The sequence below is a fragment of the Salvelinus alpinus genome, chromosome 1, assembly GCF_045679555.1.
Source record: "Salvelinus alpinus chromosome 1, SLU_Salpinus.1, whole genome shotgun sequence".
NCBI classification, from domain to species: Eukaryota; Metazoa; Chordata; class Actinopteri; order Salmoniformes; family Salmonidae; genus Salvelinus; species Salvelinus alpinus.
Window position 1 is genome coordinate 110,055,001 of NC_092086.1, and position 26,314 is coordinate 110,081,314.

At 46.0% G+C, this 26,314-nt stretch overlaps 2 protein-coding genes across 2 annotated transcripts in view; both read right to left on the bottom strand.

Moving 5' to 3' along the window:
* Nucleotides 1-377: 377 nt before the first annotated feature.
* On the bottom strand, nucleotides 378-5,245 carry LOC139538648 (uncharacterized). Its single transcript, XM_071340948.1, has 2 exons — nucleotides 3,129-5,245; nucleotides 378-3,095 (listed from the first exon to the last, which is right to left on the bottom strand). The coding sequence occupies exon 1, from the start codon at nucleotides 5,243-5,245 to the stop codon at nucleotides 4,322-4,324; it is 924 nt and encodes a 307-aa protein (XP_071197049.1). The 3' UTR covers nucleotides 378-3,095; nucleotides 3,129-4,321.
* ctif (CBP80/20-dependent translation initiation factor) overlaps nucleotides 378-26,314 on the bottom strand; it is a 180,463-nt gene continuing 154,526 nt past the window's right edge. Inside the window, exons 13-14 of the mRNA XM_071389018.1 lie at nucleotides 7,909-7,962; nucleotides 378-6,027 (exon numbers count right to left, since the gene is read on the bottom strand). Coding sequence (XP_071245119.1) covers nucleotides 5,809-6,027; nucleotides 7,909-7,962 — 273 coding nt within the window. The 3' untranslated portion in view covers nucleotides 378-5,808. The remainder of the gene's footprint in view (nucleotides 6,028-7,908; nucleotides 7,963-26,314) is intronic.

Consider the following 26,314-nt stretch of genomic DNA (forward strand, 5'->3'; position numbering starts at 1 on the left):
GTGTCATGCACAAAGTAGATGTCCTAACCAGACTTGCCAAAACTATAGTTTGTTAACAAGACATTTGTGAAGTGGTTGAAATGATACTTTTTTTGACTCCAACCTAAGTGTATGTAAACTTCCGACTTCAACTGTATTACATGCATTCTGTTTGAGACAAGGCTAACACATAAGATATACAAGATGTTTTCCCCTAAAACAGAGGTTTTCGTGGCTGAAGGGGGAGATGTCCTCAGCATATGGGAAAATGTCCAGACATCAAGACACCAATGTCCAGACATCAAGACACCAATTTCCAGACATCAATACAGCCGCTGAATATGAAGAGCTGAATATGAAGAGACAGACGTAGGCAGGGAAAAACAACAGTACACACATTTTTTTCCCACTTCTCTTTTCAGTTAGTTTATTTTTTTCAATTGCTTAATAAAAAAAACAAAAAGCAAATTGATGACCAACCACAAATTCTACAGCTCATCATCTGTGCACCTTCTGGCTGGTAGACTAGCTTGCCTCGCCTGAGTAACCACGCCAACACCTCCCATCTCATTCTGTCTCCCTCGTTCCAATGTCAATGACATGCAAATAGAGGTGCGTTGCATTCAATAGTCGGGGTACGTCACGTGACCTAAAGGTCAAGTGTCAGACGGCGCCGGGAGGCCCAGTGTCACAAATGAGGAAGAACCCCGGTGTGTTTCAATGAGTCACGCCATTTGCATATGGAACCGGAATCGGCCAATAGCACTACAGCGTTGCTTTCAATCTAAAATAATCACAGTAATACCACACTTACCAGGCAAGAGATCATCGGTATCACAATGGATTCAGTCACTTAAAATCAAAACCCATTGATAAAATAAACATTTTAAATAAAAACCTCAAATAAAATAAATAAAATCAGCTCATAGGCATGCGCACACTTAGACGGATGGGTTTATAGATCTCCCAACTCATTATATACGTTTCAATTCAAGACCCTCCTATTGACTTGGGTGTGTGACTACCTTAAAGATTAGGATTCTTGATGCAAGACAGAAACAAAAATAACACAAAACTTCCCAGAGAGATTCAATTCAATGAGAAATCAGGAACAAGTAACACTAGTAGTCGTAGGACTGACAGACTGTCCCAGACAGAGCAGTTCATTCAACATGACCTGAAGCCATAGGAAGAAGACATAGAAAGGCCACCTTCCTATCCACACAACCCTATACAACCCTATAGCTAATCATCATGGGTGCGTCCCATAAATATCTCCTTTCTCCTGAAGTGTAGACTCGTTCACTACCTCCCGCAATCTAAAAGCATTGGATTGGTAGATGTACGGGCTAGAACATAGTTCTTATACCAGTCACTTCCTTTCAAATCAGTGAAGGGAAGTGAACAAGTGCACACTTTGGGAGGAATTATATTTAATTAGGAAGTAGCCATAGTCACTGTTTGCACCATGCCCCCTGAGCGCTCGCTCTGTTTTCTTAAATACTGGTAATTACTGTACAGTGGATTACATACAGCCCATCAAATGATAGAATGATGAGTGGGTTGGTATACGTCAATATCGTGGTAAACACATTTGCAGAAGCCAGAATAATGCGAATCACATACTAGCTACCTACATTATATCATAAAAAAAAATCTGTAAAATAACACAGATTAAAAGATTTCATCATTATACAGATATAACGACTTGCAAAATGGCTGCTTGAACAGGAGACCATTTGAAGAAGGATTTTATCATGCTTGTTTCTTCCTCCTCTTAAAGGAGCTACATTTCATTTTGCAAGAAATAATAAACTCAAATTCGGTCACTCCGTCTCAGCAAGCACTCAACCTCCCAGCCTTCATTTTAAAAAACAGGACACAACTACATAAATGTATTATTATAGTTGACAAGGCCACTAGTCTGACTGACTTCAAACCAACCACGTCTATGAATCTTCCTTCTAGCCAAACCTTCCCTCTTAAGTCTAGTCAACCAACACCTCAAACCTTCCCTCTCAGTCTAGTCAACCAACTCCCCAAACCTTCCCTCTTAGTCTAGTCAACCAACTCCCCAAACCTTCCCTCTTAGTCTAGTCAACCAACTCCCCAAACCTTCCCTCTTAGTCTAGTCAACCAACTCCCCAAACCTTCCCTCTTAGTCTAGTCAACCAACTCCCCAAACCTTCCCTCTTAGTCTAGTCAACCAACACCTCAAACCTTCCCTCTTAGTCTAGTCAACCAACACCTCAAACCTTCCCTCTCAGTCTAGTCAACCAACTCCTCAAACCTTCCCTCAGTCTAGTCAACCAACTCCCCAAACCTTCCCTCTTAGTCTAGTCAACCAACTCCCCAAACCTTCCCTCTTAGTCTAGTCAACCAACTCCCCAAACCTTCCCTCTCAGTTTAGTCAACCAACACCTCAAACCTTCCCTCTCAGTCTAGTCAACCAACTCCCCAAACCTTCCCTCTTAGTCTAGTCAACCAACACCTCAAACCTTCCCTCTCAGTCTAGTCAACCAACTCCTCAAACCTTCCCTCAGTCTAGTCAACCAACTCCCCAAACCTTCCCTCTTAGTCTAGTCAACCAACTCCCCAAACCTTCCCTCTTAGTCTAGTCAACCAACTCCCCAAACCTTCCCTCTTAGTCTAGTCAACCAACTCCTCAAACCTTCCCTCAGTTTAGTCAACCAACTCCTCAAACCTTCCCTCTCAGTCTAGTCAACCAACTCCTCAAACCTTCCCTCTTAGTCTAGTCAACCAACTCCCCAAACCTTCCCTCAGTCTAGTCAACGAACTCCTCAAACCTTCCCTCAGTTTAGTCAACCAACTCCTCAAACCTTCCCTCTCAGTCTAGTCAACCAACTCCTCAAACCTTCCCTCTTAGTCTAGTCAACCAACTCCCCAAACCTTCCCTCAGTCTAGTCAACGAACTCCTCAAACCTTCCCTCTTAGTCTAGTCAACCAACTCCCCAAACCTTCCCTCTCAGTCTAGTCAACCAACTCCTCAAACCTTCCCTCTTAGTCTAGTCAACCAACTCCCCAAACCTTCCCTCAGTCTAGTCAACGAACTCCTCAAACCTTCCCTCTTAGTCTAGTCAACCAACTCCTCAAACCTTCCCTCAGTCTAGTCAACCAACTCCCCAAACCTTCCCTCTCAGTCTAGTCAACCAACTCCTCAAACCTTCCCTCTTAGTCTAGTCAACCAACTCCCCAAACCTTCCCTCAGTCTAGTCAACGAACTCCTCAAACCTTCCCTCTTAGTCTAGTCAACCAACTCCCCAAACCTTCCCTCTCAGTCTAGTCAACCAACTCCTCAAACCTTCCCTCTTAGTCTAGTCAACCAACTCCCCAAACCTTCCCTCAGTCTAGTCAACGAACTCCTCAAACCTTCCCTCTTAGTCTAGTCAACCAACTCCTCAAACCTTCCCTCAGTCTAGTCAACCAACTCCCCAAACATTCCCTCAGTCTAGTCAACGAACTCCTCAAACCTTCCCTCTTAGTCTAGTCAACCAACTCCCCAAACCTTCCCTTAGTCTAGTCAACCAACTCCTCAAACCTTCCCTCTTAGTCTAGTCAACCAACTCCTCAAACCTTCCCTCTTAGTCTAGTCAACCAACTCCTCAAACCTTCCCTCAGTCTAGTCAACCAACTCCTCAAACCTTCCCTCAGTCTAGTCAACCAACTCCTCAAACCTTCCCTCAGTCTAGTCAACCAACACCTCAAACCTTCCCTCTTAGTCTAGTCAACCAACACCCCAAACCTTCCCTCAGTCTAGTCAACCAACTCCTCAAACCTTCCCTCTTAGTCTAGTCAACCAACTCCTCAAACCTTCCCTCTTAGTCTAGTCAACCAACCCCTCAAACCTTCCCTCAGTCTAGTCAACCAACTCCTCAAACCTTCCCTCTTAGTCTAGTCAACCAACCCCTCAAACCTTCCCTCAGTCTAGTCAACCAACTCCTCAAACCTATTGAGGATCCTTTAATGCTAGTACCCATTACCACTGTTAAAATGTATTTGTTATTTGATATTTTTGACTTTTAAAGCAAATAATCACCTTAAAACCATTTAAAACAAATCAAACCTGTGCAACAGGTCAGCCCTAAAATATCCCATAATCATACATATTTAAACCTGATTTAAAAGAAATAATATAATAATAATATAATAATATTAATACAGAAGGTAACAAAAGCATGGACAGAGGAAATTAAACCCCTCCCAAAAGGACAATGACAAAGAAGCCTCAACAAAGCAGTTGCTTGATGCTTCTCCCCCCAAGTCCTCAAGTCTCCCCCCACGACAGACCCAGTGTGCCCTCTCTGTCAGGGGCCTGACTGGGTTAGCCTGGGTTGGAGGATGGGTTGGCCTGTGTGTGTCTTGCAGCCAGCCCACTTGAGTCTTCTTCCAGTAATGTTAGCCATCTGTCAGCCAGCCAAAACAGGCCAGCAGGCCAGACCCAGTGTCCCAGTGTCTCAGCCACACAAAGGGCATCTGGCAGGGGACTAAAGCAGGCCTGTCCATGTTGCCTGGGGGGTTGGAGGGTCGCCTGGGGGGAGGGAGGCAGGAAGGGCTGGGAAGAGAGGGAGGCAGGCCTGGGAAGAGAGGGAGGCAGGCCTGGGAAGAGAGGGAGGCAGGCCTGGGAAGAGAGGGAGGCAGGCCTGGGAAGAGAGGGAGGCAGGCCTGGGAAGAGAGGGAGGCAGGCCTGGGAAGAGAGGGAGGCAGGCCTGGGAAGAGAGGGAGGCAGGCCTGGGGGGGAGGGAGGCAGGCAGGCCTGGGGAGGAGGGAGGGAGGCAGGCCTGGGGAGGAGGGAGGCAGGCAGGCCTGGGGGGGAGGGAGGCAGGCAGGCCTGGGGGGGAGGGAGGCAGGGTCGCCTGGCAAGAGAGAGTCGCCTGGGCAGAGAGGGTCGCCTGGGCAGAGAGGGTCGCCTGGTGAGAGAGGGTCGCCTGGGGAGAGAGGGTCGCCTGGGGAGAGAGGGTCGCCTGGGGAGAGAGGGTCGCCTGGCAGGAGAGGGTCGCCTGGGCAGAGAGGGTCGCCTGGGCAGAGAGGGTCGCCTGGGCAGAGAGGGTCGCCTGGGCAGAGAGGGTCGCCTGGGCAGAGAGGGTCGCCTGGTGAGAGAGGGTCGCCTGGCAGAGAGAGGGTCGCCTGGCAGAGAGAGGGTCGCCTGGGGAGAGAGGGTCGCCTGGCAGGAGAGGGTCGCCTGGGGAGAGAGTGTCGCCTGGGCAGAGAGGGTCGCCTGGTGAGGGGACAAACTAGAGGGAGGCATGCTCCCCCAGCCACATAGACCCCGGGGTGGAAGGGTAGGAGAGACAGAGGAAACAGATAGGAGGGCGGGTAGTTGGCAAACAAGCACAAAAGAGATAGAGAATGAAATGTCCCTCTGGACACCGCCTTCTCCTTTTATCCTCTGAGGAGACCCTCTGTTCCCCAGAGACGGCTGTTACCCGACCCTGTACCCCCACACACCCCTCTCCTCTACGCGCCTCACAAACACTCTTTGTCCTCCTCCCGTCTCGTCGGAACAGGCAGCATGGCCAGTGGCCGGTCTTTTTAGTTGTGTGTGTAGTGTTTGACTTGTTTATGCATGGTTTCACATGTTTCTGTCTTGTCTCATCCCCAAACCGTAACCTAAACCCTTTCGGACCCAGATAAATCCACTCCCGGTATGGTCCCATGCCTCCTAGCTATTAACCCAGTTAAGGCCTCCCTATGTCAGACAACTGGACCTTTTTATTTGATTTAACCAGGTCGTCTTATTGAGATAAAATGTCTTTTTCAAGAGAGACCTGAAGACCTGTGAGCCTAGGTCCAGTCCTGGGCCCTGGGTGGCTAGGCGGTGGTGAGCTTCTGAATGGTTCTGTTGTAGTACTGTGTGGTGAGGGCCTCCAGAGGGGTCCAGTGGTGGGCACGGAGCTCAATGACCTCCATGAGGAGGGAGCGGGTCAGCTGGGACTCAGCCGGACACAGCATCTTGTCCCTGGCTGTGGCAAGGAGCTCAGTCATCATCTCTGGAAGCTGCTCCTCCAGGAGATGACCTGTGGACTGCAGCTGGAGGAGAGGAGGAGGGGGGTTAGGTGGAGGGAGGAAGAGGGGAGGGAGGGGGGTTAAGGTTACATCTAGACGTCTGAATATAGGCTAGTCAGAGACGGGTTGGCTAGCTTCAGAGTGGGGGTGTGACTAAGAGACTGGTTGGCTAGCTTCAGAGTGGGTGTGTCTGCGAGACTGGTTGGCTAGCTTCAGAGTGGGGGTGTCTGTCTGAGAGACTGGTTGGTTAGCTTCAGAGTGGGGGTGTCTGTCTGAGAGACGGGTTGGCTAGCTTCAGAGTGGGGGGGGTGTGACTAAGAGACTGGTTGGCTAGCTTCAGAGTGGGGGGGGTGTGACTAAGAGACTGGTTGGCTAGCTTCAGAGTGGGTGTGTCTGCGAGACTGGTTGGCTAGCTTCAGAGTGGGGGTGTCTGTCTGAGAGACTGGTTGGTTAGCTTCAGAGTGGGGGTGTCTGTCTGAGAGACGGGTTGGCTAGCTTCAGAGTGGGGGTGTCTGTCAGAGACTGGTTAGCTGGCTTCAGAGTGGGGGTGTCTGTCAGAGACTGGTTAGCTGGCTTCAGAGTGGGGGTGTCTGTCAGAGACAGGTTGGCTAGCTTCAGAGTGGGGTTATCTGTCAGAGACTGGTTAGCTGGCTTCAGAGTGGGGGTGTCTGTCAGAGACGGGTTGGCAAGCTTCAGAGTGGGGTTATCTGTCAGAGACTGGTTAGCTGGCTTCAGAGTGGGGGTGTCTGTCAGAGACAGGTTGGCTAGCTTCCGAGTGGGGGTGTCTGTCTAAGGGACGGGGCTGGTTGGCTAGCTTCCGAGTGGGGGTGTCTGAGTTGTGAAAGGTTAGGGGCACGCTCTTTAACATATGTCTGTCACGGAAGGATGGAGTCCCATTATAGGAACCTTGGCCTGTCTGTCCAGTCCGGCTGATATTCTCAAATTCCCCCAAAAAACAATTAGTGATTAGCTCCACTATAGCAGACTTCCTAGAGCTGGCCTGACAGGTCACCTTCCCTGCTCTGCCCTCGTGCTCTCTCTTTCTCTGCCTTGAACAGAGCTCCTCCCCAGCTCTCCTCTCCTCCCCAGCCCTCCTCTCATCTCCAGCCCTCCTCTCCTCTCCTCTCCAGCCCTCCTCTCCTCTCCTCTCCAGCCCTCCTCTCCTCTCCTCCCCAGCCTTCCTCCCCTCCCCAGCCCTCCTCTCATCTCCTCCCCTCCTCTCCTCCCCAGACCTCCTCTCCTCTCCTCCTCTCATCTCCTCCCCTCTCCTCCTCTCATCTCCTCCCCTCTCCTCCCCAGCCCTCCTCTCCTCTCCTCTCCTCCCCAGCCCTCCTCTCCTCCCCTCCTCTCCTCTCCTCTCCTTCCCAGCCCTCCTCTCCTTCCCAGCCCTCCTCTCCTTCCCAGCCCTCCTCTCCTCTCCTCCCCAGCCCTCCTCTCCTCTCCTCCCCAGCCCTCCTCTGATCTCCTTCCCAGCTCCAGGCTCTAGTCTGCAAACTAGTTTCAGACTCTGTTCTTAGCCTCTACACTACCTCAGTGTCACTCTATAATTCATGCTGAGACAGAAAGATTCCTTCACTACATCCAGACAGACAACAGCCTGACTACAACTGTCTTGGGCTGAAAAGTGTGTTGACGTACAGGACAGAATAGATAGAATATGAAGAGTATACAGTGTATACTGCCTCTCTGTCCTACTGCCTCTCTGTTCTACTGCCTCTCTGTCCTACTGCCTCTCTGTCCTACTGCCTCTCTGTCCTACTGCCTCTCTGTCCTACTGCCTCTCTGTCCTACTGCCTCTCTGTCCATTAATATACAAAGGACCGATGGGTACTGTAAGAGGCTTCAGTGAAGATGGGAGTGTGTTGACGTACAGGACAGAAAATATAGAATATGAAGTGTACATACCTCCATAGAACAGCAGAGGACTGCATCCTCCTTAACCTCGGGAGACTGCAGCAGCTGCAACAGATGATGAGAGATGTCTCTATAGAGATACAGTATCTGTTTATTCTTTATTTATGTCTACAGCTCAGAATAAAGCAGTCATGCAGAGTGGCAGAAGTTACAAATATACACCCATAGCAGAGATGGGTACTGTACTGTATGTATGACGAGTACCTTTCTGTTTGTGAGGTCGAATGACAATGAGAGGAAAAACAAAGAGAGACACAGAGAGACCTGGCTCTCAAGATAAGACAGGCTATGTGCACACTGCCCATAAAATGAGATGGAAACTGAGCTGCACTTCCTAATCCTGCCAATTGTATCACCAGAGACATACAGTACCAGTCAAAAGTTTGGACACACCTACTCATTCAAGGGTCTTTATTTTGACTATTTTCTACATTTTAGAATAATAGCGAAGACATCAAAACTATGGAAATAACACATATGGAATCATGTAGTAAACAAAAAAGTGTTAAACAAATCAAAATATATTTTATATTTCAGATTCTTCAAAGTAGCCACCCTTTGCTTGATGACAGCTTTGCACACTCTTGGCGTTCTCTCAACCAGCTTCACCTGGCATGCTTTTCCAATAGTCTTGAAGGAGTTCCCATATCTGTGTCTCACAAAGACATGGCTATTGGAATCAAAAATCTCAACTTTGGATCCATCGCTCGTGTTTCTTGGATCAAGCAAGTCTCTTCTTCTTATTGGTGTCCTTTAGTAGTGGTTACTTTGCAGCAATTCGACTATGAAGGCCTGATTCACGCGGTCTCCTCTGAACAGTTGATGTTGAGATGTGTCTGTTACTTGAACTCTGTGAAGCATTTATTTGGGCTGTAATTTCTGAGGCTGCTAACTCTAATGAACGTATCCTCTGCAGCAGAGGTAACTCTGGGTCTTCCAGTTGATGGTGTTTGCGACTGCACTTGAAGAAACTTTAAAAGTTCTTGAAATTTTCTGCATTAACTGACCTTCATGTCTTAAAAGTAATGATGGACTGTCGTTTCTTTTTTGCTTATTTGCACTGTTCTTGCCATAATATGGACTTGGTATTTTATCAAATAGGGCTATCTTCTGTATTCCATCCCTACTTTGTCACAACACAACTGATTAGCTTAAACGCATTAAGGAAAGAAATTCCACAAATTAACAAGGCTGGTTGAGAGGTTGAGAGAATGCCAAGAGTGTGCAAAGCTGTCATCAAGCCAAAGAGTGGCTATTTTGAAGAACCTTTGTTTAACACTTTTTTGGTTACTTCATGATTCCATATGTGTTATTTCATCGTTTTGATGTCTTCACTATTAAAACCCTTGAATGAGTAGGTGTGTCCAAACTTTGACTGGTACTGTATATCCCTCAGATTACACAGACCCACAAACAAATCCAATTTTAATAAACTCCCATATCTACTGGGTGAAATACCAGTGTGCCATCACAACAGCAAGATTTGTGACCTGTTGCCACAAGAAAAGGGCAACCAGTGAAGAACAAACACCATTGTAAATACAACCCATATTTATGTTGATATATTTTCCCTTTTGTACTTTAGCTATTTGCACATTATTACAACACTGTATATAGCCATAATATGACATTTGAAATGTCTCTATTCTTTTGGAACTTCTGTGAGCGTAATGTTTACTATTCATTGTATATGTGTATTTATTATGGATCCCCATTAGTGTATGTGTGTGTATAGTGAGAATACACAGTCCCTGCTGTTCCATAAGGTATATTCTTTTCTTAAAAATATATATTTTTTAATCTGATTCTACCGCTTGCAGCAGTTACTTGATGTGGAATAGAGTTCCATGTAGTCTTGGCTCTATGTAGTACTGTGCGCCTCCAATAGTCTATTCTGGACTTGGGGACTGTGAAGAGACCTCTTGTGGGGTATGCATGGATGCCTGAGCTGTGTGTAGTGTCAGCATTTGTTGCTGGCATGTCATGCCTAAGTTTGCTAAGTAGTTGGCAATATCAGTGGGTTTTGTAATGTATGAGCCATCTGATTCAATGAATGATGGAGTTGAGTTTGCCTTTTTTCCCCAAAAATGTAATTGAAGGAGCTCCAAAGCTTTTTACTATCATTCTTTATGTCATTTATCTTTGTTTCATAGTGTAGTTTTCTTCTTTTTATTCAGTTTAGTCACATGGTTTCTCAATTTGCAGTACGTTTGCCAATCAGTTGCGCTGCCAGACTTATTTGCCATTCCTTTTGCCTCATCCCTCTCAACCATATCATTTTTCAATTCCTCATCAATCCACAGGGATTTAACAGTTTTTACAGTCATTTTCTTAAATGGTGCATGCTTATTAGTAAATGGAATAAGCAATTTCATAAATGTGTTAAGTGCAGCGTCTGCTTGCTCCTCATTACACACCATGGACCAACAAGTATTCTTTACATCAACACCATAGGAATCACTACAAAACTTATTGCATGACCTGTAATACACTGTATTAGGCCCTGCCTTTGGAACTTTGGTTTTCCTAGATATGGCTACTGTGATCACTACATCTGATGGATCTGGATACTGCTTTAAAACACATTTCTGCAGCATTAGTAAAGATGTGATCAATACATGATTTCATTCCTGTGCTGTTTGTAACTACCCTGGTAGGCTGACTTATAACCTGAACCAGGTTTCAGGCACTGGTTACAGTTTGAGTGGGCAGCTTGATGAAAGCCAGTCAATATTTAAATCACCCAGAAAATATACCTCTGTTGATATCACATACATTATCAAGCATTTCACACATATTATCCAGATACTGACTGTTAGCAGTTGGTGGTCTATAGGAGCTTCCCACCAGAATGGGCTTTAGGTGAGGCAGATGAACCTTACGTCAACAGTATTTAACATGAGATCCTCTCTAAGCTTACAGGAATGTGATTCTGAATATAAACAGCAACACCACCACTGGCATTTATTTTCTGTAAATGTTATAACCTTGTATTGCTACCATTGTATCAAAGGTATTGTCTAATTGAGTTTCAGAGATAGCCAGGATATGGATGTCATCTGTTACTAGCAAGTTATACATTTCATGAACCTTGTTTCTTAAGCTACATATGTTGACGTGGGCTATTATGAGCACTTTTCTGTGATGCTTGCTTGTTTTCATTGCTTTACTGGGAAGCTTAGCAGAAGTAGATATTATCATGCTATTTATGTTAGTTCGTGCAGGATGAGCTGCACACAGTAGACTTCCTACTAGAGCACACCGCCTCAGTGCTAACAGCATAAATCTGGTTCATAGACACATGATTGCTGCATACAATAGCTGTAGGATCAGCAGAGGCATTCAGGGCAGTTAGAGGGACATACATTAGGTTACTTACATTGTGTCTACCAACGCCCCTGGGATAATGTACATTTGCTGAAGCATTATGACAACTCAGCGACACAATGGTAGGGATTAGCTGAGCTGGGCTTGGGTCATTGATAATTCATTTTCTCAACGCAGCCTTATAATGCTGTGAAAGGATCCAGGAACCCAAATGATTTGGGTGGATCCCATCCTCCTTATAAAACGTGTTTTGTTTCAAAAAGGTATCGAAATTGTCAACAAAAGTTACACACATTGAGCTGCAATAATCACCTGGCCAGTTGTGAAGAGAAATAATCATTCAGAGAGGGCACAGGGCCAGATATGATCAGAGGGCACAGGGCCAGATATGATCAGAGAGGGCACAGGGCCAGATATGATCAGAGGGCACAGGGCCAGATATGATCAGAGAGGACACGGGGCCAGATATGATCAGAGAGGACACGGGGCCAGATATGATCAGAGACGGCACGGGGCCAGATATGATCAGAGAGGGCACAGGGCCAGATATGATCAGAGAGGGCACGGGGCCAGACATGATCAGAGAGGGCACGGGGCCAGATATGATCAGAGAGGACACGGGGCCAGATATGATCAGAGAGGACACGGGGCCAGATATGATCAGAGAGGACACGGGGCCAGATATGATCAGAGACGGCACAGGGCCAGATATGATCAGAGAGGGCACAGGGCCAGATATGATCAGAGAGGGCACAGGGCCAGATATGATCAGAGAGGGCACAGGGCCAGATATGATCAGAGAGGGCACAGGGCCAGATATGATCAGAGAGGGCACAGGGCCAGATATGATCAGAGAGGGCACAGGGCCAGATATGATCAGAGAGGGCACAAGGCCAGATATGATCAGAGAGGGCACAGGGCCAGATATGATCAGAGAGGGCACAGGGCCAGATATGATCAGAGAGGGCACAGGGCCAGATATGATGGGTCTTATATTAGTGTCTATCAGAGAGTCAGTCAGCTCTTTAAAATCCAGTTTCAACTGTTCAGAGCTGCACGTCATAATGTCATTAAAACCCACATGGACTACGATAGCATTGATGTCCATGTCCTGGAGTAGTGCATTCGGGAGCAGCTTAGTAATGTCATTTACTCAAGCTCCGGGGTAGGACATTGTTTCTGCACCAGGAACTGTCACATTCCTTACCATGGAGCTGCCCAAAATCATGGCTGGCGAGAATGACTTAGAAATCCACCCACTCCCACGCTTCACAGAATGGTGCTGGCCTCCACGGCTCGTGACATGCAACCATCGTTGATTGTCATGCTCCTCTTGCTGTGCTCCTTCGACTCCGCTATCAGATGGGGGAGGAGAGGCAGGAGATGGCTCCCCTGGCGAACGAACTCCGGGCAACACCGGCCAGGCGGTGCGAACGCCATCCAGGCACCGGCGTAGAAAAGGTCAACATTTCCTCAGTTTCTTACGTAAGGCTGGCGACCTGTGTGATCAAGGAAGCCACATCAAGCCTATAATCCTCGGCAAGCAAACAATTGCCACACTGGAACTCAGTGATCCAGTTTGTACTGAAACAAAGCGTAGTAGATACAGCTTCTACAGCTTTCTACAGCCTCTCCAGCGCAATTGGAAAACTCATCTCTGACTAACTTCATTAGCTTGATGGCTAACGTTAGCAGTTGATGGCTAACGCTACTTGCTTTGGCAATGTAGACATATGTGTCCCATGCCAATAAAGCCCTTTCAATTGAATTGAGAGAGAAAGAGCGAGATGTGAAAGCTTGGCTACCTAACAGCTCAGTCCAAACAGAATAGGGTTGTAAATCCAGGCAGGTCCAAACTAAGGTTGGGCGGTAGCTACCGAATGGCATATTTGGTGAGTTTGGAAATTTTACGAGCAAATGTGAATGAGAGATGTTGTGCAAATGAACACAGTATTGACGCATGTAGTTCTGGCTCTCCAGCAGCATGTCTACATGCTGTGTCTGTGTGTAGTCTGGAGTCACTAGGAGAAGATTGGGGGGAAAAAACGCAAGGAAATCAAGATGGCAGCGGCTGTTATACAAAAAACGAATCCAAAAGGGCTTTGCCTTCAACACTGTAGACGACTACCGCCACCTTATTCATTCAGCCACTTAGTTACAGCAAGGTAGACTAGGTTTTACTTCAGAATTCTGCATTTTACACACCAACAACAACAAATGACACAATGCATAAGAAATATCTTGCTGCCTTTTTGTAAACACAGATCTAAAAATGCTTCATATTTTGTAATTTCTGCTCAGCATTAGAATCACTTTGTTCATTTGCACAACATCTCTCATTCACATTCGCTTGTAAAATTTCCAAACTGCATCAAAGCAGGGACCGAGAGACTGAAAAACAGCTTCTATCTCAAGGCCATCAGACTGTTAATAAACAGCCATCACTAACATTGAGTGGCTGCTGCCAACATACTGACTCATCTCTAGCCACTTTAATAATGAAAAAATTTAGGTAATAAATGTATCACTAGCCACTTTAAACAATGCCACTTTATATAATGTTTACATACCCTACATTACACATCTCATATGTATATACTGTACTCTATACCATCTACTGCATCTTGCCTATGCCGTTCGGCCATCGCTAATCCATATATTTTTATGTACATATTCTCATTCGCCCCTTTAGTGTGTATAAGGTAGTTGTGAAATTGTTAGATTACTTGTTAGATATTACTGCATGGTCAAAACTAGAAGCACAAGCATTTCGCTACACTTGCATTAACATCTGCTAACCATGTGTATGTGACCAATAACATCTGCTAACCATGTGTATGTGACCAATAACATCTGCTAGCCATGTGTATGTGACCAATAACATCTGCTAACCATGTGTATGTGACCAATAACATCTGCTAACCATGTGTATGTGACCAATAACATCTGCTAACCATGTGTATGTGACCATTAACATCTGCTAACCATGTGTATGTGACCATTAACATCTGCTAACCATGTGTATGTGACCAATAACATCTGCTAACCATGTGTATGTGACCAATAACATCTGCTAGCCATGTGTATGTGACCAATAACATCTGCTAACCATGTGTATGTGACCAATAACATCTGCTAACCATGTGTATGTGACCAATAACATCTGCTAACCATGTGTATGTGACCATTAACATCTGCTAACCCTGTGTATGTGACCATTAACATCTGCTAACCATGTGTATGTGACCATTAACATCTGCTAACCATGTGTATGTGACCAATAACATCTGCTAACCATGTGTATGTGACCATTAACATCTGCTAACCATGTGTATGTGACCAATAACATCTGCTAACCATGTGTATGTGACCATTAACATCTGCTAACCATGTGTATGTGACCATTAACATCTGCTAACCATGTGTATGTGACCATTAACATCTGCTAACCATGTGTATGTGACCAATAACATCTGCTAACCATGTGTATGTGACCATTAACATCTGCTAACCATGTGTATGTGACCAATAACATCTGCTAACCATGTGTATGTGACCATTAACATCTGCTAACCATGTGTATGTGACCAATAACATCTGCTAACCATGTGTATGTGACCATTAACATCTGCTAACCATGTGTATGTGACCATTAACATCTGCTAACCATGTGTATGTGACCATTAACATCTGCTAACCATGTGTATGTGACCATTAACATCTGCTAACCATGTGTATGTGACCAATAACATCTGCTAACCATGTGTATGTGACCATTAACATCTGCTAACCATGTGTATGTGACCAATAACATCTGCTAACCATGTGTATGTGACCAATAACATCTGCTAACCATGTGTATGTGACCATTAACATCTGCTAACCATGTGTATGTGACCAATAACATCTGCTAACCATGTGTATGTGACCAATAACATCTGCTAACCATGTGTATGTGACCATTAACATCTGCTAACCATGTGTATGTGACCAATAACATCTGCTAACCATGTGTATGTGACCAATAACATCTGCTAACCGTGTGTATGTGACCAATAACATCTGCTAACCATGTGTATGTGACCAATAACATCTGCTAACCATGTGTATGTGACCAATAACATCTGCTAACCATGTGTATGTGACCAATAACATCTGCTAACCATGTGTATGTGACCAATAACATCTGCTAACCATGTGTACGTGACCAATAACATCTGCTAACCATGTGTACGTGACCAATAACATCTGCTAACCATGTGTATGTGACCAATAACATCTGCTAACCATGTGTACGTGACCAATAACATCTGCTAACCATGTGTATGTGACCAATAACATCTGCTAACCATGTGTACGTGACCAATAACATCTGCTAACCATGTGTACGTGACCAATAACATCTGCTAACCATGTGTACGTGACCAATAACATCTGCTAACCATGTGTATGTGACCAATAACATCTGCTAACCATGTGTACGTGACCAATAACATCTGCTAACCATGTGTATGTGACCATTAACATCTGCTAACCGTGTGTATGTGACCATTAACATCTGCTAACCGTGTGTATGTGACCATTAACATCTGCTAACCATGTGTATGTGACCATTAACATCTGCTAACCATGTGTATGTGACCAATAACATCTGCTAACCGTGTGTATGTGACCATTAACATCTGCTAACCATGTGTATGTGACCAATAACATCTGCTAACCATGTGTATGTGACCATTAACATCTGCTAACCATGTGTATGTGACCATTAACATCTGCTAACCATGTGTATGTGACCATTAACATCTGCTAACCGTGTGTTTGTGACCATTAACATCTGCTAACCGTGTGTATGTGACCATTAACATTAGAAATATGATGGACATGTGTCGTTTTTGCAACAAAAACAAATCCTTGCTTTTTCATTGTACGCTCATTTATTTATGTGGCTGCCAGCCAAATCGCATTTCTGTTGTCTTCTGATGAAAATGAAGCTATTTTATGTCAAATGTGTTGCACTAATGTATTTTCTGTGCAGGAAAACTAGAGTTGCACGTCCCTGATCACTCTATTAAAGCAGAAAAACACTTGACGTCCATAATATAATGCGACCCCTGTCAATACACACTTTCTCCTTTCTCCTGCTATTAACAAACAAACACGTGACCGGCTCAACTGTGCTGGGGAACTAAGTGAGCTTCATCATGTAAAATAATGTGACGAGGAACACAATCTGCTTTATCTCCTGACGCATTGCACAAGTTGACTGCAGGTATTTAATAAAAAATAAAAAAAATAGTTACAAATTTTAAAATGATTAAAAAACTTAAGAGATAGTCTCAATGGTATTGAAAAACCATCCCAAACATAAAACCTCATTTCATATGTTTAACACTCCCCTGGTCACTACATGATTCGCCTGCGCCACCCCATAGCTCTGATGTCGTCACCATTATTCTAGGTTCTCAAAGGATGCAACTTGTGATGAATGTAGCATACATTTCCAAATATCCCTGTATACGGTACAGTATACGGTAAAGTATACGGTACAGTATACGGTACAATACATGGTACAGTATATGGTACAGTATATGGTACAGTATATGGTACAGTATATGGTCTTCCTCGAGTCTTCTTGGGTATGACGCTACAAGCTTGGCACACCTGTATTTGTGGAGTTTCTCTAATTATTCTCCGCAGATCCTCTCAAGCTCTGTCAGGTTGGATGGGAAGCGTTGCTGCACAGCTATTTTCAGGTCTCTCCAGAGATGTTAGATCGGGTTCAAGTACGGGCTCTAGCTGGGTCACTCAAGGACATTCAGAGACTTGTCCCGAAGCCACTCCTGCGTTGTCTTGGCTGTGTGCGTAGGGTCATTGTCCTATTGGAGGATGAACCTTCGCCCCAATCTGAGTTCCTGAGCAGGTTTTCATCAAGGATCTCTCTGTACTTTGTTCCGTTCATCTTTCCCTCGATCCTGACTAGTCTCCCAGTCCCTCCCGCTGAAAAACATCCTCACAGCATGATGCTGCCACCACTATGTTTCACCGTAGGGATGGTGCCAGGTTTCCTCCAGACGTGACGCTTGGCATTCAGGCCAAAGAGTTCAATCTGGGTTTCATCAGAACAGAGAATCTTGTTTCTCATGGTCAGAGTCCTTTAGGTGCCTTTTGGCAAACTCAAAGTGGGCTGCGCGGAACTCTAACCCGGAAGCTTATAAGAAGCACTGCTATGCCCTCCGACGAACCATCAAACAGGAAAAGAGTCAATACAGGGCTAAGATTGAATCGTACTACACCGGCTCCGACGTTCATCTTATGTGACAGGGCTTGCAAACTATTACAGACTACAAAGGGAAGCACAGCCGCAAGCTGCCTAGTGACACGAGCCTACCAGATGAGTTAAATCACTTCTACGCTCGCTTCGAGGCAAGCAACACTGAGGCATGCATGAGAGCATCAGCTGTTCCGGATGACTGTGTGATCACGCTCTCCGTAGCTGACGTGAGTAAGACGTTTAAACAGGTCAACATTCACAAGGCTGCGGGGCCAGATGGATTACCAAGATGTGTGCTCCGGGCAGGTGCTGATGAACTGGCAGGTGTCTTCACTGACATTTTCAACATGTCCCCGGTTGAGTGTGTGATACCAATATGTTTCAAGCAGACCACCATAGTCCCTGTGCCCAAGAACACCAAGGTAACCTGCCTAAATGACTATAGACCCGTAGCACTCATGTCCGTAGCCATGAAGTGCTTTGAAAGGCTGGTAATGGCTCACATCAACACCAGTATCCCAGAAACCCTAGACCCACTCCAATTTGCATACCGCCCCAACAGATCCACAGATGATGCAATCTCTATTGCACTCCACACTGCCCTTTCCCACCTGGACAAAAGGAACACCTATGTGAGAATGCTATTCATTGACCACAGCTCAGCGTTCAACACCAGAGTACCCTCAAAGCTCATCACTAAGCTAAGGATCCTGGGACTAAACACCTCCCTCTGCAACTGGATCCTGGACTTCCTGACGGGCCACCCACAGGTGGTGAGGGTAGGTAGCAACACATCTGCCACGCTGATCCTCAACACAGGAGCCCCTCAGGGGTACGTGCTCAGTCCCCTCCTGTACTCCCTGTTCACCTACGACTGCATGGCCAGGCACGACTCCAACACCATCATTAAGTTTGCAGACTACACAACAGTGGTAGGCCTGATCTCCCTATAGGCTGTCTTGTCGGTGGAGGTCAGAGACCTGGCCGGATGGTGCCAGAATAACAACCTATCCCTCAACGTAACCAAGACTAAGGAGATGATTGTGGACAACAGGAAAAGGAGGACTGAGCACGCCCACATTCTCATCGACAGGGTTGTAGTGGAGCAGGTTGAGAGCTTCAAGTTCCTTGGTGTCCACATCACCAACAAACTAGAATGGTCCAAACACACCAAGACAGTCGTGAAGAGGGCACAACAAAGCCTATTCCCCCTCAGGAAACTATAAAGATTTGGCATGGGTCCTGAGATCCTCAAAAGGTTCTACAGCTGCAACATCGAGAGCATCCTGACTGGTTGCATCACTGCCTGGTACGGCAATTGCTCGGCCTCCGACCGCAAGGCACTACAGGGGGTAGTGTGAACGGCCCAGTACATCACTGGGGCTAAGCTGCCTGCCATCCAGGACCTCTACACCAGGCGGTGTCAGAGGACGGCCCTAACAATTGTCAAAACCCCCAGCCACCCCAGTCCTAAACTGTTCTCTCTATTACCGCATGGCAAGCGGTACCGGAGCGCCAAGTCTAGGACCAAAAGGCTTCTCAACAGCTTTTACCCCCAAGCCATAAGACTCCTGAACAGGTAATCAAATGGCTACCCGGAATATTTGCATTGTGTGCCCCCCCCCAACCCCTCTTTTACGCTACTGCTACTCTCTGTTTATCATATATGCATAGTCACCTTAACCATATCTATATGTACATACTACCTCAATCAGCTCGACTAACCGGTGCCTGTATATAGCCTCGCTACTGTATATAGCCTCGCTACTGTATATAGCCTCTCTACTGTATATAGCCTCGCTACTGTTATTTTTCACTGTTGTTTTTATTTCTTTACTTACCTATTATACACCTAATACATTTTTTTTTGTTTTTTTTGAAATTGCACTGTTGGTTAGTAAGTAAGGAAGCATTTCCCTGTAAGGTCCACACCTGTTGTATTCGGCACACGTGACAAATACACTTTGATTTGATGTGCCTTTTACAGAGGACTGGCTTCCGTCTTGCCACTCTACCATAAAGGCCTGCTTGGTGGAGTGCTGCAGAGATGGTTGTCCTTCCGGAAGGTTCTCCCATCTCCACAGGGAAACTCTGGCGCTGTCAGAGTGACCATCGGATTCTTGGCCCTTCTCCTCCTATTGCTCAGTTTGGCCAGGCGGCCTTCTTCTAGGAAGAGTCTTGGTGGTTCCAAACCTCTTCCATTAAGAATGATGGAGGCCACTGTGTTTTTGGGGACCATCAATGCACAAATGTTTTGGTACTCTTCCCCAGATCTGTGCCTCGACACAATCCTGTCTCGGAGCTCTACGGAAAATTCCTTCAACCTCATGGCCTGGTTTTTGCTCTGACATGCACTGTCAACTGTGGGACCTTATAGACAGTTATGTGTCCAAATCATGTCCAATCAATTGAATTTACCACAGGTGGACTCCAAGTTGAAAACATCTTAAGGATGATCAATGGAAACAATGCACAGGAGCTCAAGTTCCAGTCTCACAGCAACGGGTCTGAATACTTATGTCAACTGCCATTTCAGTTTCCAAAAAATATAAAAACCTGTTTTCACTTTGCCATTATGGGGTATTGTGTGTAGATTTATAAGGATTGTTTATTTATTTCATCCATTTCAGAATAAGGCTGTAACGTAACAAAATGTGGAAAAAGTCAAGTGGCGTGAATACTTTCCGAATGCACTGTATATCATATGGAGCAGAGACAAGAGGAGCAGGTCAGAGCAGAGTAGAGAGGAGCAGAGCAGAGCAGGTCAGAGCAGAGTAGAGAGGAGCAGAGAGGGGAGGAGCAGAGCAGAGCAGAGAGGAGCAGAGCAGAGAGGAGCAGAGCAGAGAGGAGCAGAGCAGAGAGGAGCAGAGCAGAGAGGAGCAGAGCAGAGAGGAGCAGAGCAGAGAGGAGCAGAGCAGAGAGGAGCAGAGCAGAGAGGAGCAGAGCAGAGAGGAGCAGACTGTTCTTACTATCAGAGAACAAATGGAAATTGACAACTGTGCTGCCAAAAAGTTGAAAAAATACACACCACAGACATGCACTTCTCATGAGCTACGAGCCATAGCAGGAAAATAACGGTACGTGGTACGTAGTGCTGAAGAAGAAGTTAAGTACACAAATTCCACCCTGAAAAAGTTTGTGTTCCAAATGGCACCACATTCCCTATAAGTGCACTACTTTTGACCAGGGCCTAAAGGGTTCTGGTTAAAAGTAATTCACTACGAAAGGAATAGGATGCCATTTGGCACGCATCCAGAGACAATTTCCAAACACTAAAGACCATTAAGAGTGAAGTGGTTGGTGCATTATGCCTAAGCTGCTGAACCAATCCATGGCCAGCTCTCACAGAGACATTGACCTTTCACCTGTGAGGGATTTGTGTGGGTGGGAGCCGGGGATGATGGGGCCGCAGGGTCCAGAGATAATTGCCTTCCTAACTTAAACAGTGCCGGTTCAGACAAAAAGATTCCACACGGGAAGGGAACATCATTCATGAGCCGTGCAGAAGAAGTAGAAGAAGTGTGGTGATTGGTCAGGAAAGCACCAAGGATGAGGGGGTTGGGCTGAGGTGGGGGAAACAGAGGGTGAGGAACTATGTTGTACTAGAAAACACATCATAATGTTGTATGTTTTTTTGTGGGTGCTTATATTTGTCATATTTCACAAATACTAGTGTAATAACATTATGCCTGTGCCTAGGCACACTCAAAGCTTTGCACTAGCTACTGGGCCTTATGGAACTCAAGTCGGCAGGAGAGACTAGCTTGGTGTAACTATGTACTACAACAAACACACATTAAGCCCCATCGGTAGAGATGCCTGGAAGGGCGGTAGGTCGCCTGGCACTAACCTTGGCACGTCCCCCGAGGTTGCACCATCGGGGCTGGGCGGGGAGGTGAACGTTGTGTCTGTTTCTGAAATGGTACCCTATTTTCCTACAAAGTGCACTACTTTAGACCCTATTTTCGTACAAAGTGCACTACTGTAGACCCTATTTTCCTACAAAGTGCACTACTGTAGACCCTATTTTCCTACAAAGTGCACTACTGTAGACCATATTTTCCTACAAAGTGCACTACTTTTGGCCAGGGCCCATGGGTCATTACTTTCAGATGCAGGTTGTATCTCCTAGCTTGGCCCTGAGGGAATTACTTGGCTGCCTGCTAACAGATGGTCTGGGCCTCATCACTCCATAATGTGCCACGCTGCAGCACAGCGCCAAGCCACCGCTAAGCCCACCCTCCCTGAGCTTAGCTCCTGCAGTTTGTCTGGGAGGGTGAGTGAGAGAGAGGAGCATCAGACAGGATAGAGAGAGGAGCATCAGACAGGATAGAGAGAGGAGCATCAGACAGGATAGAGAGAGGAGCATCAGACAGGATAGAGAGAGGAGAATCAGACAGGATAGAGAGAGGAGCATCAGAAAGGATAGAGAGAGGAGCATCAGACAGGATAGAGAGAGGAGCATCAGACAGGATAACGAGGGGAGCATCAGACAGGATAGAGAGAGGAGAATCAGACAGGATAGAGAGGGGAGCATCAGACAGGATAGCGAGAGGAGCATCAGACAGGATAGAGAGAGGAGCATCAGACAGGATAGCGAGGGGAGAATCAGACAGGATAGCGAGAGGAGCATCAGACAGGATAGCGAGGGGAGCATCAGACAGGATAGAGAGAGGAGAATCAGACAGGATAGAGAGAGGAGTATCAGACAGGATAGCGAGGGGAGCATCAGACAGGATAGAGAGAGGAGCATCAGACAGGATAGCGAGAGGAGCATCAGACAGGATAGCGAGAGGAGCATCAGACAGGATAGAGAGAGGAGAATCAGACAGGATAGAGAGAGGAGTATCAGACAGGATAGCGAGGGGAGCATCAGACAGGATAGCGAGGGGAGTATCAGACAGGATAGCAAGAGGAGCATCAGACAGGATAGCGAGGGGAGCATCAGACAGGATAGCGAGGGGAGTATCAGACAGGATAGCGAGTACGGTACGGTGCAGTACGATGCTGTTCAGTAAACACATATACAGTGGGGAGAACAAGTATTTGATACACTGCCGATTTTGCAGGTTTTCCTACTTACAAAGCATGTAGAGGTCTGTAATTATTATCATAGGTACACTTCAACTATGAGAGACGGAATCTAAAACAAAAATCCAGAAAATCACATTGTATGATTTTTAAGTAATTAATTTGCATTTTATTGCATGACATAAGTATTTGATACATCAGAAAAGCAGAACTTAATATTTGGTACAGAAACCTTTGTTTGCAATTACAGAGATCATACGTTTCCTGTAGTTCTTGACTAGGTTTGCACACACTGCAGCAGGGATTTTGGCCCACTCCTCCCTACAGATCTTCTCTAGATCCTTCAGGTTTCGGGGCTGTCGCTGGGCAATACGGACTTTCAGCTCCCTCCAAAGATTTTCTATTGGGTTCAGGTCTGGAGACTGGCTAGGCCACTCCAGGACCTTGAGATGCTTCTTACGGAGCCACTCCTTAGTTGCCATGGCTGTGTGCTTCGTGTCGTTGTCATGCTGGAAGACCCAGCCACGACCCATCTTCAATGCTCTTACTGAGGGAAGGAGGTTGTTGGCCAAGATCTCGCGATACATGGCCCCATCCATCCTCCCCTCAATACGGTGCAGTCGTCCTGTCCCCTTTGCAGAAAAGCATCCCCAAAGAATGATGTTTCCACCTCCATGCTTCACGGTTGGGATGGTGTTCTTGGGGTTGTACTCATACTTCTTCTTCCTCCAAACACGGCGAGTGGAGTTAGACCAAAAAGCTCTATTTTTGTCTCATCAGACCACATGACCTTCTCCCATTCCTCCTCTGGATCATCCAGATGGTCATTGGCAAACTTCAGACAGGCCTGGACATGCACTGGCTTAAGCAGGGGGACCTTGCGTGCGCTGCAGGATTTTAATCCATGACGGCGTAGTGTGTTACTAATGGTTTTCTTTGAGACTGTGGTCCCAGCTCTCTTCAGGTCATTGACCAGGTCCTGCCGTGTAGTTCTGGGCTGATCCCTCACCTTCCTCATGATCATTGATGCCCCACGAGGTGAAATCTTGCATGGAGCCCCAGACCGAGGGTGATTGACCGTCATCTTGAACTTCTTCCATTTTCTAATAATTGCGCCAACAGTTGTTTCCTTCTCACCAAGCTGCTTGCCTATTGTCCTGTAGCCCATCCCAGCCTTGTGCAGGTCTACAATTTTATCCCTGATGTCCTTACACAGCTCTCTGGTCTTGGCCATTGTGGAGAGGTTGGAATCTGTTTGATTGTGTGTGGACAGGTGTCTTTTATACAGGTAACGAGTTCAAACAGGTGCAGTTAATACAGGTAATGAGTGGAGAACAGGAGGGCTTCTTAAAGAAAAACTAACAGGTCTGTGAGAGCCGGAATTCTTACTGGTTGGTAGGTGATCAAATACTTATGTCATGCAATAAAATGCAAATTAATTATTTAAAAATCATACAATGTGATTTTCTGGATTTTTGTTTTAGATTCCGTCTCTCACAGTTGAAGTGTACCTATGATAAAAATTACAGACCTCTACATGCTTTGTAAGTAGGAAAACCTGCAAAATCGGCAGTGTATCAAATACTTGTTCTCCCCACTGTATGTATATCCTTCACCATGAACCAACACAAACCAGCTGTATATCCTTCACCATGAACCAACACACACCAGCTGTATATCATTCACCATGAACCAACACAAACCAGCTGTATATCCTTCACCATGAACCAACACAAACCAGCTGTATATCCTTCACCGTGAACCAACTCAAACCAGCTGTTTGAGACTGGAGCCTCACCCACAGGAGGAAATACAATCAGACTGGAGCCTCACCCACGGGAGGAAATACAAGCAGACTGGAGCCTCATCCACGAGAGGAAATACAAGCAGACTGGAGCCTCACCCACGAGAGGAAATACAAGCAGACTGGAGCCTCACCCACGGGAGGATATACAAGCAGACTGGAGCCTCACCCACGGGAGGAAATACAAGCAGACTGGAGCCTCACCCACGGGAGGAAATACAAGCAGACTGGAGCCTCACCCACGGGAGGAAATACAGGCAGACTGGAGCCTCACCCACGGGAGGAAATACAAGCAGACTGGAGCCTCACCCACGAGAGGAAATACAAGCAGACTGGAGCCTCACCCACGAGAGGAAATACAAGCAGACTGGAGCCTCACCCACGAGAGGAAATACAAGCAGACTGGAGCCTCACCCACGGGAGGAAATACAAGCAGAAGTACAGTGTGTGTGTTGTCTCAGAACGGGCGCTGAGACAGGCAGCTCTTTGTGAAGGGGAGGGGCCTACCAGAAAGACAGGGATGATCAAAGAGTCCAGGGAAGGCCTGGACAGTCTGGGTCAGCCTGGCTGTGAGTCTAAAGCAGTCCACTATATAGAGAATAGGGTGCCATTTGATATGTAGGCCTACCCAGGATACCACCCAAAGCAGCCTGGCAGCCTGGCCCCAGCACAGAGCTTTGACTTTCAAATCATTTTTTGTTTCATACAGGGGGTAAAATAGCAATGGCCGCACAGTCAAAAGGTATACAATGTTGAGGTGGTGGTGTTAAATTAATACATTTTGGATCAAAATATCATAAACAATTTGAACAAGAGTTCTTCCATTGGCCATTTATATCCGTGTTGTAGGACTAGAAGTCCATGACCGTTTGGGTCCCGCAGCTTATAAAGGCTTCATAAACACTACATAAATGCTTTACAAATCTATAACCATATGTCATGCTTTATAAACACTACATAAATGCTTTACATATCTATAACTGTATGTCATGCTTTATAAAGGACTCATAAATGTGGCATAACTGTGTGACAACCAATGTCAAATGTGACATGCCACCTGTTATAAAGCACAGGTTTATAAGCATCGCTTAATAAAGGCCTTATAAGTCATGTTAAATTGAGGCTTCACAAAGAATGTATTACCTTGTCATCCATCTTGGGAGAGCATTGCGAGGCCAGGATATTGGGTTTGATTCCTGGGACCACCCATACATAAAAATGTATTCACACGACTGTAAATCGCTTTGGATAAAAGTGTCTGCTAAATTTGATAATATTTCACTAAAACAATTCTAGGATGGCCCAATCTCTTTGGATGCATAGTCAATATTGGACCGTACATTAACTTCACCCAGAATGGAGTGCTGCAGGATGACAGGATGATGCAGGATGCAGTCATGCACAGCAGAAAACTGACTTTATTTACTGCCTACTTCTGTTAATTCCCAAATAATATTTTTTTGCTGCAAAGAAACCACTACTAAAGGACACCAATAAGAAGAAGAGACTTGGTTAGGCCAAGAAACACGAGTAATGGATATTAGACCGGTGGAAATCTGCCCTTTGGTCTGATGGGTCCAAATTGGAGATCTTTTGCTTCCAACCGCTGTGTCTTCGTGAGACGCAGAGTTGGTGAACGGATGATCTCCGCATGTGTGGTTCCCACCGTGAAGCATAGAGGAGGAGGTGTGATACTGTCAGTGATTTATTTAGAATTCAAGGCACACTTAACTAGCATGGCTACCACAGCATTCTGCACCGATACGCCATCCCATCTGGTTTGCACTTAGTGGGACTATCATTTGTTTTTCAACAGGACAATGACCCAACACACCTCCAGGCTGTGTAAGGGCTATTTGACCAAGAAGGAGAGTGATGGAGTGCTGCATCAGATGACCTGGCCTCCACAATCACCTGACCTCAACCTAATTGAGATGGTATGGGAAGAGTTGGACCGCAGA

Coding starts and splice junctions, on each gene's coding strand:
- LOC139538648 (XM_071340948.1), bottom strand. CDS start 5,245: ATGCCTCCCTCTAGTTTGTCCCCTCACCAGGCGACCCTCTCTGCCCAG.